At 47.1% G+C, this 14,991-nt stretch overlaps 1 protein-coding gene across 2 annotated transcripts in view; it reads left to right on the forward strand.

Annotated features, from left to right (window-relative positions):
* The window catches only part of luzp1 (leucine zipper protein 1), a 32,374-nt gene extending 20,323 nt beyond the window's left edge, over positions 1-12,051 (forward strand). Inside the window, exons 2-7 of one of the 2 annotated variants that reach the window (XM_037486040.2) lie at positions 1,323-1,655; positions 1,769-4,007; positions 4,308-4,891; positions 5,016-5,195; positions 10,300-10,572; positions 11,168-12,051. In XM_037486040.2, the coding sequence (XP_037341937.2) occupies positions 1,524-1,655; positions 1,769-4,007; positions 4,308-4,891; positions 5,016-5,195; positions 10,300-10,530 (3,366 nt within the window). In that variant the 5' untranslated portion in view covers positions 1,323-1,523 and the 3' untranslated portion in view covers positions 10,531-10,572; positions 11,168-12,051. The remainder of the gene's footprint in view (positions 1-1,322; positions 1,656-1,768; positions 4,008-4,307; positions 4,892-5,015; positions 5,196-10,299; positions 10,573-11,167) is intronic. The other variant, XM_037486041.2, reaches the window with a different exon arrangement.
* Positions 12,052-14,991: the final 2,940 nt, after the last annotated feature.

Raw genomic sequence — 14,991 nt, forward strand, 5'->3', positions numbered from 1 at the left:
CTGTTTTCTCTCCGACATTTTCCCCCCATTTGTCTTTTCCCTCTGATCCCTCGTCAATCCATGTGTATTTCCTCAGTGTTGTTCTCAATGAGAAGATTTCCAAACCACTAGACCTCAATTATAACGTTACAGCTAAAATGCTGTTGAGTTCACATTGTGCTTTTTCTTAATGTAATTGTTCCCATATTGACTTCAAAGCCTATTGCCTCGGTTTATGTTAGACAAGACATTTAATAAATTGTGGTAAGAGTAGTTTGGGCTTACACCAAATGAAACGATTTTAAACTATGCTGGAGTAAACCATAATGACAAGTTATACCTTGATGTGTACCATGTACACACGCAGACAAAAACCCAGAAGATTTACTGCAGTGGTTGCAGCAGTAAAAGTTATTTAATGTAAAGGAAAAGTACAGTAGTCTTTAAATGTGGTGGTATGTAGCGTCAGAGGGGCGATCTTTGAACATGTAGACCAAGGAAAGGGAGGCATGGAGCCCGTTGTCAGGGGGGTCGATAAGTGATGATGTGTGCAGATGTTATGTCCGACCCTCAGGTTGATTTACTTATTTATTTTTTCTTTCCTTTTGCGGTCAGTGGGGGAAGCTCGCTAGAATGACTGGGAAAGGCGAGGAAAAGCATTTAGGACAGCACACTACCTGAATCATGCATGACACGAAAGAGCAATTAAGCTGCTGTGTATTCTTTGTTCCCATCACATATGCTGCATGCTGGGCAAACAGATGGATAATATATATATATATATATATATATATATATATATATATATATATATATAATGTGTACTCTGATTATTGTCTGTCGTAGAGTGAAACACTTTTACCGTCTCATGTGACCATGAATGCAGTGTTGTGAGTGTGTGTGATTTTATTTCGGTTGCCACGGTGAAGGTTTTGTGTGTGTGTGTGTGTGTGTGTGTGTGTGTGTGTGTGTGTGTGTGTGTGTGTGTGTGTGTGTGTGTGTGTGGATTGGAAGGAGGTCTCTGTTATCGAGATACACTGCTGTCAGCAGAAGCAGACAAGCAAGCATAAATCAATCCAGGAGTAGTGTGCAAACCACATATTTGCACACAACATAAAGGCAGGGCCGACTCCCTCAAAGGAACGACATGGTGAAACGCATGGAGGTGCCGTGGGTTATGTTCACTTGATTGTCATAATGATGGATGGTACCTTTTGCCACACCATGTCATTTTTCATTAATGAATGATTATCAACTTTCATGGTGATTAATTTGAGAATGTAAATGACTGTCGTTGACAAATAAAGAATGACTAAGTGCTATTTCCTCTCTCCCTCCTACAGATGACAGATCCGTCTGCTAAACGCCACTATTAAGGAACTTCAAAGTCTTAAAGCGACAGTGACAGACAGACTGCCCGGACAAAAAGAGTATTTTCCCCAAGAAAGGACTTGATAACACTACCACACAAATGTGGACCCCCCAAAATCTTATCAAATAATCTGAACAACAAAACAATTAAAATACAAATAATTCTTGTAGCCATGTCTGACCATAAAGACATGACACATCGCCACCTGCGGCACAAGCTGCAGAGCCTCGGCCGAAGACTGGATGAGCTGGAAGAAGCAACCAACAAGCTGCAGAAGTCCGAGGACGAGCTACTTGACCTGCAGGTCAGCACCGGTGACTCCAGACTATGTTTGTTTGTGTGGGGAAGCAATGAGTGAAATAGCACTTCATGAGTAGATGAATGAATGGTTCAACACTGTCTCTCACTCTTCCACAGGACAAAGTCATCCAGGGAGAAGGCAGCAACTCGTCCCTGCTTGGAGACGTGGAGGACCTTAGGAAGCGTCTCCTAAAGATCCAGGGTAAGGATGAGGAGGTGCGCAAAGCTGAGGATCTCTGCCGCACAGTCCGAGAGAAACTGGAGGAAGAGGAAAGCCTGACACAGGAGCTGAAGGCCGAGATCGAACGTCTGCAGCGGAGGATGGCCGAGCTGGAGAAACTGGAGGAAGCCTTTGGGAAGAGCAAGTCCGACTGCAGCCAGCTCGGCCTGAGCCTGAACGAGGAGAAGAACTTGACCAAGAAGCTCTCGTCCGAGTTGGAGGCCCTCAAAGCACGTCTGAAGGAGATGGAGGGCTCTGAGACGAAGCTGGAGAAAGCGGAGCAGGCTTTGGCTATGGATCTTGAGAAACTCAAAGTATTCACCCAAACCTTCATGAGTGAGCGTAAGAGGCTACTGGAGAAACAGAGGGAGGACGAGAAGATCATTCTGAAGCTGACGGAAAAATTGGAGCACCAGAAGAATTGCCTTGGCCTGTCCGCAGACCCTGGTCGTGCAGATTTTATGAGGTCACGAATTGAAGATGAGCTTTCGTCCACTGGGCTCCTCACGGGTAAACTGGCCGCACGCAAGAAGAGCCTGGAGTACTCGAAGCTGGCAGATGACAACATGGGTCTGGTGAATAAATCCGAGAATGAAAAGAACAGTGCTCTAGAAGGCTCGCAGGATGAGGACAACAAAGTAAAGGAGCTGACACAGGAAGTAGAGCGACTGAAGAATCGGCTGAAACAGATGGAGATAGTAGAGGAGGATCTCAAGAATTCAGAGTCCAAAAATGGCGAACTTCATGAGAAGTTTCAGATGGAACGGAACCGAGCTCGGCAGCTGAACGAGCAGGTGGAGCAGCTGAGGACGCAGCTGTGCGGAAAAGCCGCAATTGGAAGGAATGGAACCAGTAAAGTGGACAAACACGGCAACGTAAGCACTGACATTCGCCCCAACAGCCCAGCTAAGGTCCTGGAGAATGGCAAAGCGGAGACTGAAGAGATCGTTGGGAAAGGATGTTTCAGGCAAGAGAAGCCCAAATATAGGAGTGCCGCAACGGTCTCGGAGCCGAGTTCCCCAAAACACAGGAGCCGGGAGCTCTCTCCTCAGCGTAAAAAAGAGACCAAGCTGAGGAGCAAAGATCCCCACCACTCAGAGGAGAGCTCCCCCAAAGCGGTGAGGAGCCCCCTGAGTCCTGCACACAAGAGTAGAAGAACACCCAAAAGCCCCTTCGATAATGGAGCAAGACGAGGCAGTGAGGAAAATACGAGAGGAGCAACTTCCTGCTCTGTAAACACCTCCTCGAGCGACGTTAAGAAAGCGCCGGTTCTTAGCCGCTACCCTCCAGCGGCTAATGTCCAGAAGCCGCTGAGGACGGCTCACAAACCGGCTGACAGTAAGAAGAGCAGACTAGAACAGTTTTCACAACTCTGCGTGGGGAGCGATAGTGAATCAAACTGCTCTGACGCGGTGGCGGACAGTGCCTCTGCTTTGGAGAAGGACGCGGCGTCCGCCTCGGATCAGGATTCACTGGACCAGGTTGAGGAATCTCTCTCCGCCTCTGTCGCCTCGTCTCTGTCCAAAGCCAACGGCGCGGCCTCCAGATCCCACGTCACTCCGCCGCTGCCCAGCGACCAGGGGTCGGAAGGTCATTCTTCTGCCTCCGAAACAGAATCTACTGGTTCAAGGCCCTCCGAGCCGGAGGCTGCGACTGAGACGACCTCCTCAACTGTGAGCACTAGGACCGCCACCTCCAGGTATGCCAGATACTCCACTGTAAATGACTTGCATTCGGAGGGTTCCTCTTCCAGGAGCTCGTTTGATGAGGAGCTCCAAAGCAGAACACTGTTACCCCAGGGAGGCCACCAGGGGCCCGCCGGGCACACCGCGTCGGGGGTCGCCATCCAGCGAGTGCAAAGCCCGCGCGAGGCGCTGACGTCAAAAGCGGTCATCAAGCCGGCCATCCTCGAGATCGAAAGGAAAGAAGTGATGGGTTCGGAACCTCTGTCTTTAAATGGCAAACCCCAAATCTCCACCAAACCGTTCGTGAGCACGGCGAGTAAAATGACCAGCAGTATAACCATCTACCCCAATGACCCGAGCTCCTCCAGGACGAGCAGTCGCAGCAGCAGTGTGTCCAGTGAGCCCCTGCCCATCAGGGAACGCCACACCTCCACCAGTAACATCCTCATAGGTAAGGACCGTGAAGGACGGCACTCATCCTTTCTGACACTACAATTAGAAAACAGCACTACAGCCAGACTAGCAGTTCTCTCTCTGCTGTGTCCAAGAAGTGCTTTGAGCGAAACGCGAATGTCGGTGTGCTCTCAGAATTTTGTTTAGCAGGCGTAACGTTTACAACGTTCATCATCTAGCTGTAGCAGTGACATTACTGTCTTGTTACTCCTGCTGTCAGCTCGGTGCACCTGTCATGTCATTGTTTTGTGCTTGTGAAATATTATTATATATATATATTTTTTTTACTCATTGCCAGGCCCCACCAGTGAGCACCACGGCTGCATCTCCGTCCCGTACGAGATCTCCATTCCCAAAAGCAAGATCGCCATGCGGCCTTGCACAGACCAGGACTGTATAGGGGACGACCCCGGTGATTTCTCGTCAAGGTCCAAACACCACAACACCTCCAGAGTGGAGACGACCACCAGCCACCTGTGCTGCCAACGCAGCAACTTCAGCCCCCAGTCGCTGGACACCACCGCTGCAGACTGCAACGACAGCGAGTCGGGCTTCGAAAGCAGCAGCAGCACCACGGTCACCAGCTGGAGACACCAAAGACAAAACCAGCACTCCCGAGAAGACAGCTTATCAGACGTGAAGAATGTGACCGTGAGAAGCACCTGGAAGAACCGGGGCGCCGCGCCGGCGGACGAGACAGGCCGAGGAAGGGGAGGCGCAAGGACACTGACCGACGGGGGGTCCGAGGATGAAGCCGAGGTCGCGACAACATGGAAGGCTTACCGGGCCACCACCTTTGACACAGAAGAAACAATAAACAGCGGAACAGGAGCTGGTGGGAATGCTGAGGCACCGAGGGGGGTCAAGCCGTCCCCTGCAGAGGTGAGCTCAAAAACAAACGCACGAGGCAAATGAGTGCCTTCTTTTGACAAAGTGCTTAAATCAAATTAGAGGGTAAGAACTACTTCATGGCTGCATAATGTTGCTCTCTGTGTCCCTGTCCAAGGTGTACATGCGTAGGATCAAAAGTGTGGGCACTAATCCCAGGGAGGTCGAGGACCCCCTGCTTCGCAGAGGGAAACGCTCACAGTCTCCCCTCATGGAAGCGAGAGGCTTGGGAAAGACCGTACCCCACGCACCCGTCACCGCTCAGTCCTGGGGTCGATCCTACGCACAACAACCACAGGTAGGAAGACAAACCTCTACACTGTGCCTTTGAAATGATGCAGCTACATAGAAAGTATGCTAGTTCCTTATTGTTCTTTTATCAAATAGTAAGCACAAAGCGAGTTTTATGGTTTTGCAAAGTGTGGCTGGTCATTTTGCGTGCTCGGGGTAGTTAGAGTTTTGACATTGTGGAAGGATGACTCACTTAAGTAACCGAAGCACTCAAAATGTAATTCCTCCCTTCTTGGAAAACTATTCCCTGGGTCTACTTTACATTTTTCCAAACTTTTCGAACTTTAAACATACAAGCTATTTCTGCATAAGGCGTATTCTAAAATGCGCTGCATTGCTACGCAGGTGAAAGCCTGATCCGTACCACTTGGCCAACTGTTGTCTGGCAGATAAAAGTCCAGAAAGTACAACCACAGCGCTGAGCTCCTGGTGTGTCCACTTTGCATGAGAGCTCAGCTTGTATTTTTCCCTGACGCCAGACTCTGCGACTTCAAGCTTAGCGCAGCAGTTCTGTAGGCCCCACTCCTGCTGCCCCAGTAAGCACAAAGAGAAAAGGGTGGGGCAGAAAATGAGGGAGGATGGAAATGAAAAAGACCTCAACAGGGGGAAAAGAGGGTTAAGGAAAACCTCAAGGAGAAGAAAATGGCTTTCATTTGTGCCACCATAGTTTGTGGCCTTCCCAGGCTATTCTAAACAAACATTCTGAAAAAGAAGGGTTATTCACCCCCTCCTTGCATGTATTAGATTAATGTGTGTTTGTGTATGGATTAATCTTTCACCTGCCACTGTGTAAGATCGTATATTTCGGGCTCAGGGTTTTCTTTTAGTATGGAAAAAAAGTACTGTAATCACAACCTGCCATACGATTTTGTCATAAACAATGAATTGCAAAGAGACCGATTGAGCCCACCAATTTCACGCACGTTTGCCCATGCACTAACCCTCTGTGACTGCGTGCATAGCTACAATTAATGGAGTGTGACAATTCATACAGGTCTGCAGATAGATGAGGTGTAAACGACAAATGGGCTTCAGTATTAACTTACTTGTCTATTGGTTCGTAATATATTGTCCAATAGCCATGGTACTGTTTAAGAAGTGGGCTCCACGGTTACAATAACACGAGTCTGTCAGTTTAACAAACTATGCTGGACTAGAGGCCTTGGGGTAAAATGTCAGCGTTTTACTCTGTAAATAAACTGGATGTTGCCAAGGAGACGAAGACACATACAAAGTGTCTGCTGGATCATCCACCATGCTTGCTCCCGTTTGCTTTGTGGACTGCTGTTTCCAAGCCTTGTTTGGCTATTTAGCTGGCAATATTTTCGTCTGTCTGCAGCCAATGAACGGAGGTTTCCATATTTGGAGTGTGGAGAAGTGACGTAGTGACGTAGTACAAGTCTCTAGCCAGCCCCAGTAAGCCCGCCGTAAGGCATACTCCTCATACATATTGAAAACTAGTGATCAAGACCACTGTAACGCCTACAGGGCCCCTCCCTCTGATTAACTGTGAACCAATTGGCCTCAACCCGTAACGCCTCCCCTTTCAGCACTGACACAGACTCAAAGGAAATCACGGTAGGGGACAGCAAGCATGTGTTTTGTCTCTGACGCCCCCCACGCCCACCCATTTGATTTCATCCAAGCGCCGACGTGCACAAAGTGCCTTAGAGTGGTGTATCAGGAAGCTCTGTCAGGGTCATTCGTCCTGCTCTCTATGTTGTGACCCTGCGCCACATCCCTCATCCTTAATTATCGTGAAGCCAAGAGTCCCTGTCCTGTCTCTGATGTGGTAAATCCGCAGTGACCTGATAAACTTTATCAGTTACATACTATGCAAGGGAAATGTCCTAAACCCACTTAGTTCCCACAGCTGTTTAGCTGTGTTCCTCCAATTGGATAACTGGTGTGAAGAAAAATGACACTGCGAAAGAAATCATTATTTGCTACATAACAGGGCATTGAAGCTTGTTTTGGAGAGCAGACTATCATCATCATTTCAGTGGTCTGAACAGAATCCATTCCTAAGAACAGGTTTGGATAAATCTAGCAGTAGTTGGAGCAGATTAAAATAAACCTCCGGTCTACATGAGCGACATGTCTTTTTGTAACCATTTCCGTCAAAGGCTTCCCGGTGATCAGAGTAGTGCAGACTGAAAAGCCGTGATCGATAAATAGTCATTAGGCAGGAGACAACAGCCCTATAGTTCCTTTAAGCACCCTGGAGCGACCTGGGGAAACTGATTGATTATTGATTAGCTTTCATGAGTGAACCTCATGTATAAATTATTCGGATGCCGTTCATTCAGACCTCCTCTGGCACAGAGGGACATGTTTTCATCTCATTAAAGGTCATGGTTGTTGTGATCGTCGTGCTCCAAACCAATGGCTGCTCTTTGACCTTGATGTTTTACAGTGCCACGTTACTCCCACTGAGTCGGCCTTGCTGTAGGGATGCCGGGGTCGGCCCGTCGGTTCACCACGTGCACGTGCAGCGCCAAGTATCTCACGAACTGATTGCAATGACATTTTCTGCAGACATTCATGGCGTCCAGAGGCTGACTTTGTTGATCCCCGCAATTTAAATACGAGCCAAAGACGTTGCTATTTCAGTTTTCGACATCCTCTTTGTGCCAATCAAACCAGTGCATATTACAGGACGTGGTCCGAAGCACATGTACAGATGTGAATAAAGCAAACTGCTTTCCGTAGCAGTCACTCCGCACCTCAGAGAGTGCAGAGCAGTATTCTAGTGATTCCTCCCCTCCGTAGCAGTGGGAAACCTCAGCCTGTACATGACTCAACCGTGAACTTATGTTTGGCTGAGGACACCGGGGGCGATATGGCCAATGAACAGGGTACCAAAACATCCTTTGTTGAGTCCCAAACCAGCGGCAGTAAAGTAAAGTGTGGGATCGGGGCTAGCTTACCATTCGCTCTCCATTCGAAGCCTCGTCTGACCTGTGCAGAAAAATCCTTCTGGAATAACAGTCCGTGGCGCAGCTGGAGTCTGACTGCGGCGTGTTTCTAGTTGTAGAGCATCAGACAGCTGACACCGTGCGATCGGCCAATGAAAAGATTTATAGGAATGTCTTTCTATAAATCATAACCAATAAACCCATAAATATCATCACCAGGAAAAAAAAACTCTAACACAAATTGTACTTTTTTTTTTCTGAAACATTTGACACGGGTTGTTGTATGGCTGGAGAGGTGATTGAAGAGTTGGCCACACATCAAAATTCCTTTGGGGCGAGAGACCAAGGGAAGACGGATTTAAAGTAGGGATAACATTTTCTTCTGCAGACGCTCTGACGCGCTGCTTGTGTTACTTCTTGACTCTGTTGGCCTTCGTCTTGTAGTAGAAAGAAGAGCTCTCTGTGTACATTTTCTGTATTGACAACTCTAACTCTAAGAGCCTTTTCTCATTGAAGTATTTATACTCCCTTATCGGAACAGTTTTACATTTATTAAAACGGGTTTATTGGGAAGATTGATGTAACTCTGATGTTCCCTTGGTAAATATACTGTAAATCTGCAGTTGGTTAGCTTAAAGAGACTCGTAAAACATTAGACCAGCCCACAACTCAACGTTTTACACACAGTTTGTTGTACGAAATAAACACAGACAATTTAATTAGGAAGCTTTTCAGAGGCGCTAGTATGTTGTTTCTTTTATTTTTATTAGCCTTTTCTGTTTTTTTGCAAAACTACATTGCTTCTGAATCCAAGTGCCTTATAGCATTATAGATAAGAGAGTTGTACCGTCAATATGTGTACTTTCCAAACTATTCATTTGAAATATCACAGAACACACGTGACTTTTTGTTAGCCATAAAAGTTGTTACAAGATAAGTCGCTAACCCCTCAGCTTTTCTCCGTCCTACCTGTCATGTATTTTATTGTGTCAAATGATCATGCAGACCTGATTTAATGATTCTGATTTAGACAGCCTATAAAAGTGTCTTTTCCGGGCTGAAGGCATTTCGTGGTGTAAGCTGGAGCAGATCGGTACAGAAAGTAGCTCTCGCTGTTCCAGTCGCTTTCCTCTTCTCTGGCACAGCAACTTACAGAACAGCATTTATTACAGCTTGACATTGCTCTTGCCCAAATATTTTCTTAAATGAACTTGTAGCCACATGGGAAAAAGCTCTTTGACACACAGAAGCTAGTAATTTTCCCTCAACTAAAACCACACATCTTTTGACATCTCTTTGGTTCTATTCCGCATTAAACTTTCATTTTCAAGCTTTTTCTTTTAAACTTTTTTTTAAATACAAATCTTTATTGTCAGGTGTGTTTTTATTCACTTTTTACAACGAGTTGAACAATGCACCAGCATCCTGGTGGTTTGTAGGAGGAACACTGGAAATGCATCACATGGCAACCCTGTGAAAGCCCCCGGTCTTGCAGCTGTGGCTGACCATAGAAGGAGAATATGCCACTCGGCCGTTTCCTCCCTTCAGTGACTGGAGCAGGAAGTGACCACACTGAACACCCCCACTTGGCAGGGCTGGCTGGAGACCGATTTCCTGTCTGTTACCCCTGGAGATGGAGAAAGGCAGTCCAGCAGGGCACCATTAAAGACAATTAGTGAGAATGCGTTCTAGAGCTGCGTCTGAAGCCAACTCCAACCCACCAAATGTCACTAATTATGGTGGGTTTAAAAAAAAAAAAAAGAAGAAGCTAGAATTACAGGAGCGGGGTGCTGTTTCTGGGTGCTTTAGGAACTGCATCGTCATCTAACTCTCACTGCCTTAGAGCGGGGTTACTGAGGTTATGAGAGTGGACGTGCCACTATGGCCACCACACACTAGCAACATTGGGTTTGGAAAGAATCTCTCAGCTTGGGGTATGTTTTTTTTCACCTGGCAGAAGTCCAGCTGGCAGTGTTTCCCTGTCACACACTAGTTAACACGAGCAGCATGTAAGTAACGCCCACATAATACAAAAGTCCAAACTGAGCGCTTATCATTCCCAGAATACGAGATTGAATGAATTGACCTCTGTAATGTTTGTGTTTCTGACCAAACCAATCCGCCGCTTAAACCTGCTGCAGCTTCCAAATGTGACAATGAACAAGACTTTTTTTTTCTTCTAACCTTTTGCAGGCTGCTGATGGTGCGGAGGCCGTTCCTAACCCGAGCCTGAGTCCACCCTCCTGGAGGCGGCAGATCCCCAGCAGCGACTCTCATCTTCATGACCGGGCGGCAAAGACGGCCGGGGCCTCCCCCAGAGGAGAGCTGCGCTCAGGTCAGGGTCAAGGGTCAGGGACTAGAGGCGAAGGGAGGAGTGGAACGGGGAGCCGACCTCGGAGCCATCGTCAGTCCGAGCGTCATTAGACCAGCTCGGGCCTCAGCAGGACTTCTACAGCAAAAAGACATGTAGGAGACCGGGTGTTTTTAGTTATTGATTTTATCGGCCCCGTTGGAATGATGTCAGATCTCCTGATGGGGCTTCAAATCAAATGTGCAGTGTTAAGCTGCTGTGGCACACCTCACAGTGCAGTGGTTTAATGAGTAGAGTGACCCCCAGTGGGAACCCCAAGCTTCACCACACGCAACGGCGTCCATCCCGCTGAGGGTCCCATGAGCAAGGCAGTTCCAGCTGCACTGGGGCATAAACCTGCAAGCAAGCAGTTCCGTGGGAAAAATGATGTATTCAAGCACAAATTAGGAGATATTTTTAGTTTTTCTTGTAAGAAAAGCTCCATTTGAACCCAAGTCGATATTCAGGGATTATTCACGTCTCAGATACTTTATTTTTCATTTAAATTCATCTTTTTCATCTAGTTACATTCAGCTGATCTGCTGTGCACCAGTTAGGTGTACCAGTTAATCAATTGACCTTGTTGTTTATGGTGCACTTTCTTAGAGATTATGGACCAATTGTGTAATATTTATTTTTTAAATATAGTTTTATTACTATAATAAAGGATTAAGCAAGCTCTTGACCTTTTTTTTTTTCTTTTCTCGACAGCACTCCAACAAGCTGTCAACGGCACAAGGAGGTCCAAACATCAGTCTCCCATCAACTAATGGCTTCCATCTCCAAAAGTCAACACCTACAGCTTTCATACCATCAGTCGCTGCCAAATAGTACAACAAACCACGGACCGGACATCCTTTCCCTGAGTGTGTGCTGAGACGGGAACAGCTCATTCTGTACAGAACTTTCTCTGCCCCTAAAGAGGCGTAACGACTGCGCCTGCACGGCGTTTTGGAGGTCGCCACACCAGCCCATGTATCCTCTTCTGCTTCTCGCGTTGGATGTATTATAGTGTAATCCCGAAACTCGACAAAGGAGAGGCTGGCACGTTGTGGACGGCTCTGGATTTTCCCGCGTGGCATTTTAACAGAGATTTCTTGGAAGAGGGTCTCAAAAACGTTGCGAAGTTCTCAGTTGTCAGAGGACCATTACGTCGACCTCAATGGAGCTGGAAACATGGCTTCTGCATCAGAATTCCTCAATCAATAAAAATAACAAAAACGACCCGATGTTCAATCATCAGCAGTACAATGTTTAAGATGCGTTTTCATCTCACATGTCAGTCCTTCACAGAATAATAGATTTATCGATTTTTAATGTGACCAAAAACAGGAAGCGAATTATCGTTTTTGCTGACTCCGTATGTGCATTTTCTGTTTTTTTCTCAAACATGAATACTTATAACCATACAAACACATGAACATTAATATTTTTGATTTATTTTTTACCACCACTCTCGGGAAAGCGGCCTTAAACTCACTTTAATTTGGGCTTTTAGATGTTTAGTGTAAGTAACAAATAAAGCAATATTGTAACTGAGGGTGGAGTCTGCCTAAAGCATTGCACACACAGACCAATAAACACATAAATTCTGATGGGCCGGGACTGTATTTATGCTTTTTGGCATATTCACCAGTTATTTAGATTCTTTGTAATTTGCTTTCTGTTCTGCATTATCCTTTCCTTTTCTGCTCCACCATAAAAAAAAAAAAGTAGTTTGCACGCAATGAAATGCAATGCAATGCAATGCACATGTAGAAAAAGAAAATAATGGGGCGCGTGGGGTGTATTGTTTATAACCTCAAACCATGCGACAATTTCCATGGTGCTTTGTTTTACAGCTCTTGCAATTTGTCCTCCTGCCACGGCAAACAGGAGTTTCTGTTTTAACTGAACATTGGACTTTGGATTACCAGCAGACCTGGCCTGGCAAGGCCAAACCTTTTTTTACAGCGCTGTTGTAAATACTGTTGTACATGCCAGCCAGACATGAAAAGAAACACCAGGAACTGGCTGTTTGGCTCGTATGCGACTGGGTTCGCCGTGCAAGTTTTTCCCAGCTTATTCCTATACAGGTGTTTTCTTTTGTTGTTACATCATAAAACATAACATTTGCGGTCAGTATGTTGAAGCAATTTCTCATAGGGAGGGAGGGGGGGGGGGGGGGGGGGGGGTGCCATAACCCAGTTTCAAAGTGGCCGGTGAATAAGATAAGGTGTTTTTCATTGAGGGGAATTAAACCGACTTTCCACACGCTGGACTTTAGATCCGACATTTACTGCAGGACGTAAGCGCTGACCCTTCCACAAAATAAGTGAATGTTGCTATTGAATGCAGCTCAGAATGACCAATGGCCTCCATATTCTTACCGGGCGCCATCCATTTCTCGGTCTCCATGCATGTACAGGTTGTTTGGTGGCGGGAGCGCAGTCTGCGAGAGATTATTCGCAATCATAAAATCTGCGATGCGAGTCACAGTGTCGCTCCTCGTGATTTACATTCAAATCGGGGGAAAACTCCAAATGTACATTTTCACTCCTATTATGACTTTTTGCTAGAAATATCTACAGTATGTTCATCTGTGCCTTGAGATTAATTAAGAGAGATTATACCTACAAATCCAGATTAGCCCCAAATTGTTTGTCTTGCTGTCCATATCAATGAAACGCAATACTGATTACTCAAGTTTATTTGTATGTTTTTTTTTTCCATAAGAGCATCAGTAAAAGTATTCTGGTTTAAGCGTTTAACGAGCGTCTTGGAGGGAACTTCCCCACTAAGGATTTTTTTTTTCTAACCCTTTTAAAGAATATAGACCGCACCGCCCCAAAAAGCTACATCCTTTGTGACAGAGTTGCAGCCCCAGAGAGGACTGCCTTGCTTTCCTCGACCACTCTCTCACCAAGAGGTGTCTCTCATCTTGTCAACTTCCAACGGTCAACTAAGTTGGGGCAGTCGAACGTGGCTCTTTCTTCTCTTCCTCATACGGACTCAAGTTTCTGTGAGTCTTCCCTTTGATGGGCACCGCTCCCTGGGTAGCTGGAAGCTTCTCAGAGGTCAGAGCTGCATCTAATCCCGTCTCTTTTTCTTGACTCAGGGGCTTCTAAATGCAGGCGAGAGGAAGGCCGACAGCTTGGCAGCGAGGTCCGCTTTAGGGGTAATTAAACCAGACGGAGGTATCGGATGTCCAGCTCTGAGCTCGCGATGCACGTGGTGCGGCCGTCCATCGGCGTGAGCCGTCATTAATGTGTCAGCGACAGGGATCCCGTGTTAAAGCTGTCAGAGTTGGCATGCGAGTCGGCCCGTAGACGGTTTCTTTCTTTTTTTAACAGGCTGACATCACTGCGGGTCAGGATTACTCAACATAGCGACTTGGTGATGCAAGGTCCCCCCCCTCCCTCCCCCCCGTCCTTAATACAACTTTTTACTCCAACCTTTCTTACCTGCTGCTCTTACCCGTGAGCACGCCCCCCCCCCCCCCCCGACCCAAAGAGAGCGCTTGAATGCGGGGTCCCAGGGAGAGCCCAGCTGTTGGAAACTGAATGTTTTATGGCACGTTGGAGGGTTTGCACCTCCCCGGAGACCGGCTTCCAAGACGGCAGGGCCCTTTTTAAAAGGGTAAGGGTGAAACTCCGTCCGGCGTGATGCCTTTCTTCCTTACAAGCCCCAAAGCAGCCTAACGCCGCGTGTACGTCCGGCCGCTGGACTGAATGAAGACCATCTGAGCGTCGACCTGTATGTTCCACTCTTCTAGGTCGCAGTGGCCGGGGCCCGTGTAGCTAAGACGTGGTGGAATGGACTCACTGGGCAGCTGGGACTCGAGTGAAGACTTTACAGGTGTCAAAGCTCCTACGGCTTTTGGGGCCTGATGAATGGAGGTTTTGTCGGTTCCTCTCCCGCCTAAATTCTTGCTGCTGTGCCGAACGTTGTTGAGTCGGTATGATTGCTGCTCCCGGAGCAGTGAATGTTGGGATACACAATTCCTACCAGGGTGAGAAGGGGTTAAACTGTAGAAAGAATGCGTCTCCTTTTCTGCTACCAACTAAAAAGTTCTAAATCCTCTTAAATGGTGCAAGTATAAACATCCGTTATTTACAAGTCATTTACCCCCCTTTCATTAAGTAGACTAGAATGTACTTGGTGGAGATTGGCGTCGCGAGGCAGAAATGGCTCTGGCTCTGGACAGCGGGCCCTTGGCCTCAAACGGCTGCATTGTGAAGCCGGGGTCGTGGCGTCATCGCGTGGCGTCGGCCGTAATCTGCACTTAACCAGCACTTAACTTTAACACCTCGTACGACTAATGCCCCTTTAGACCCCGTTTCGTCAAAACATTGCGCCCCAGAATTGTGTTTTAGGTCCTGCGTCAGTAGCTGAATGTACCAGTCAGACATGTTGTGTGTTTTTGCACCCGCCAAATTAGTGGATTATGATCAGAATCATCCCAACCGTTAAAGAAAGGAAAGCGGCGTGCACTCGGTGAATGAATGAATAATCTCTGAGGTATATGGTGCCCTGTTCTCGGCCTTCTAGCCTTG

Source organism: Pungitius pungitius, chromosome 14 (assembly GCF_949316345.1).
Source record: "Pungitius pungitius chromosome 14, fPunPun2.1, whole genome shotgun sequence".
Classification (NCBI taxonomy): domain Eukaryota; kingdom Metazoa; phylum Chordata; class Actinopteri; order Perciformes; family Gasterosteidae; genus Pungitius; species Pungitius pungitius.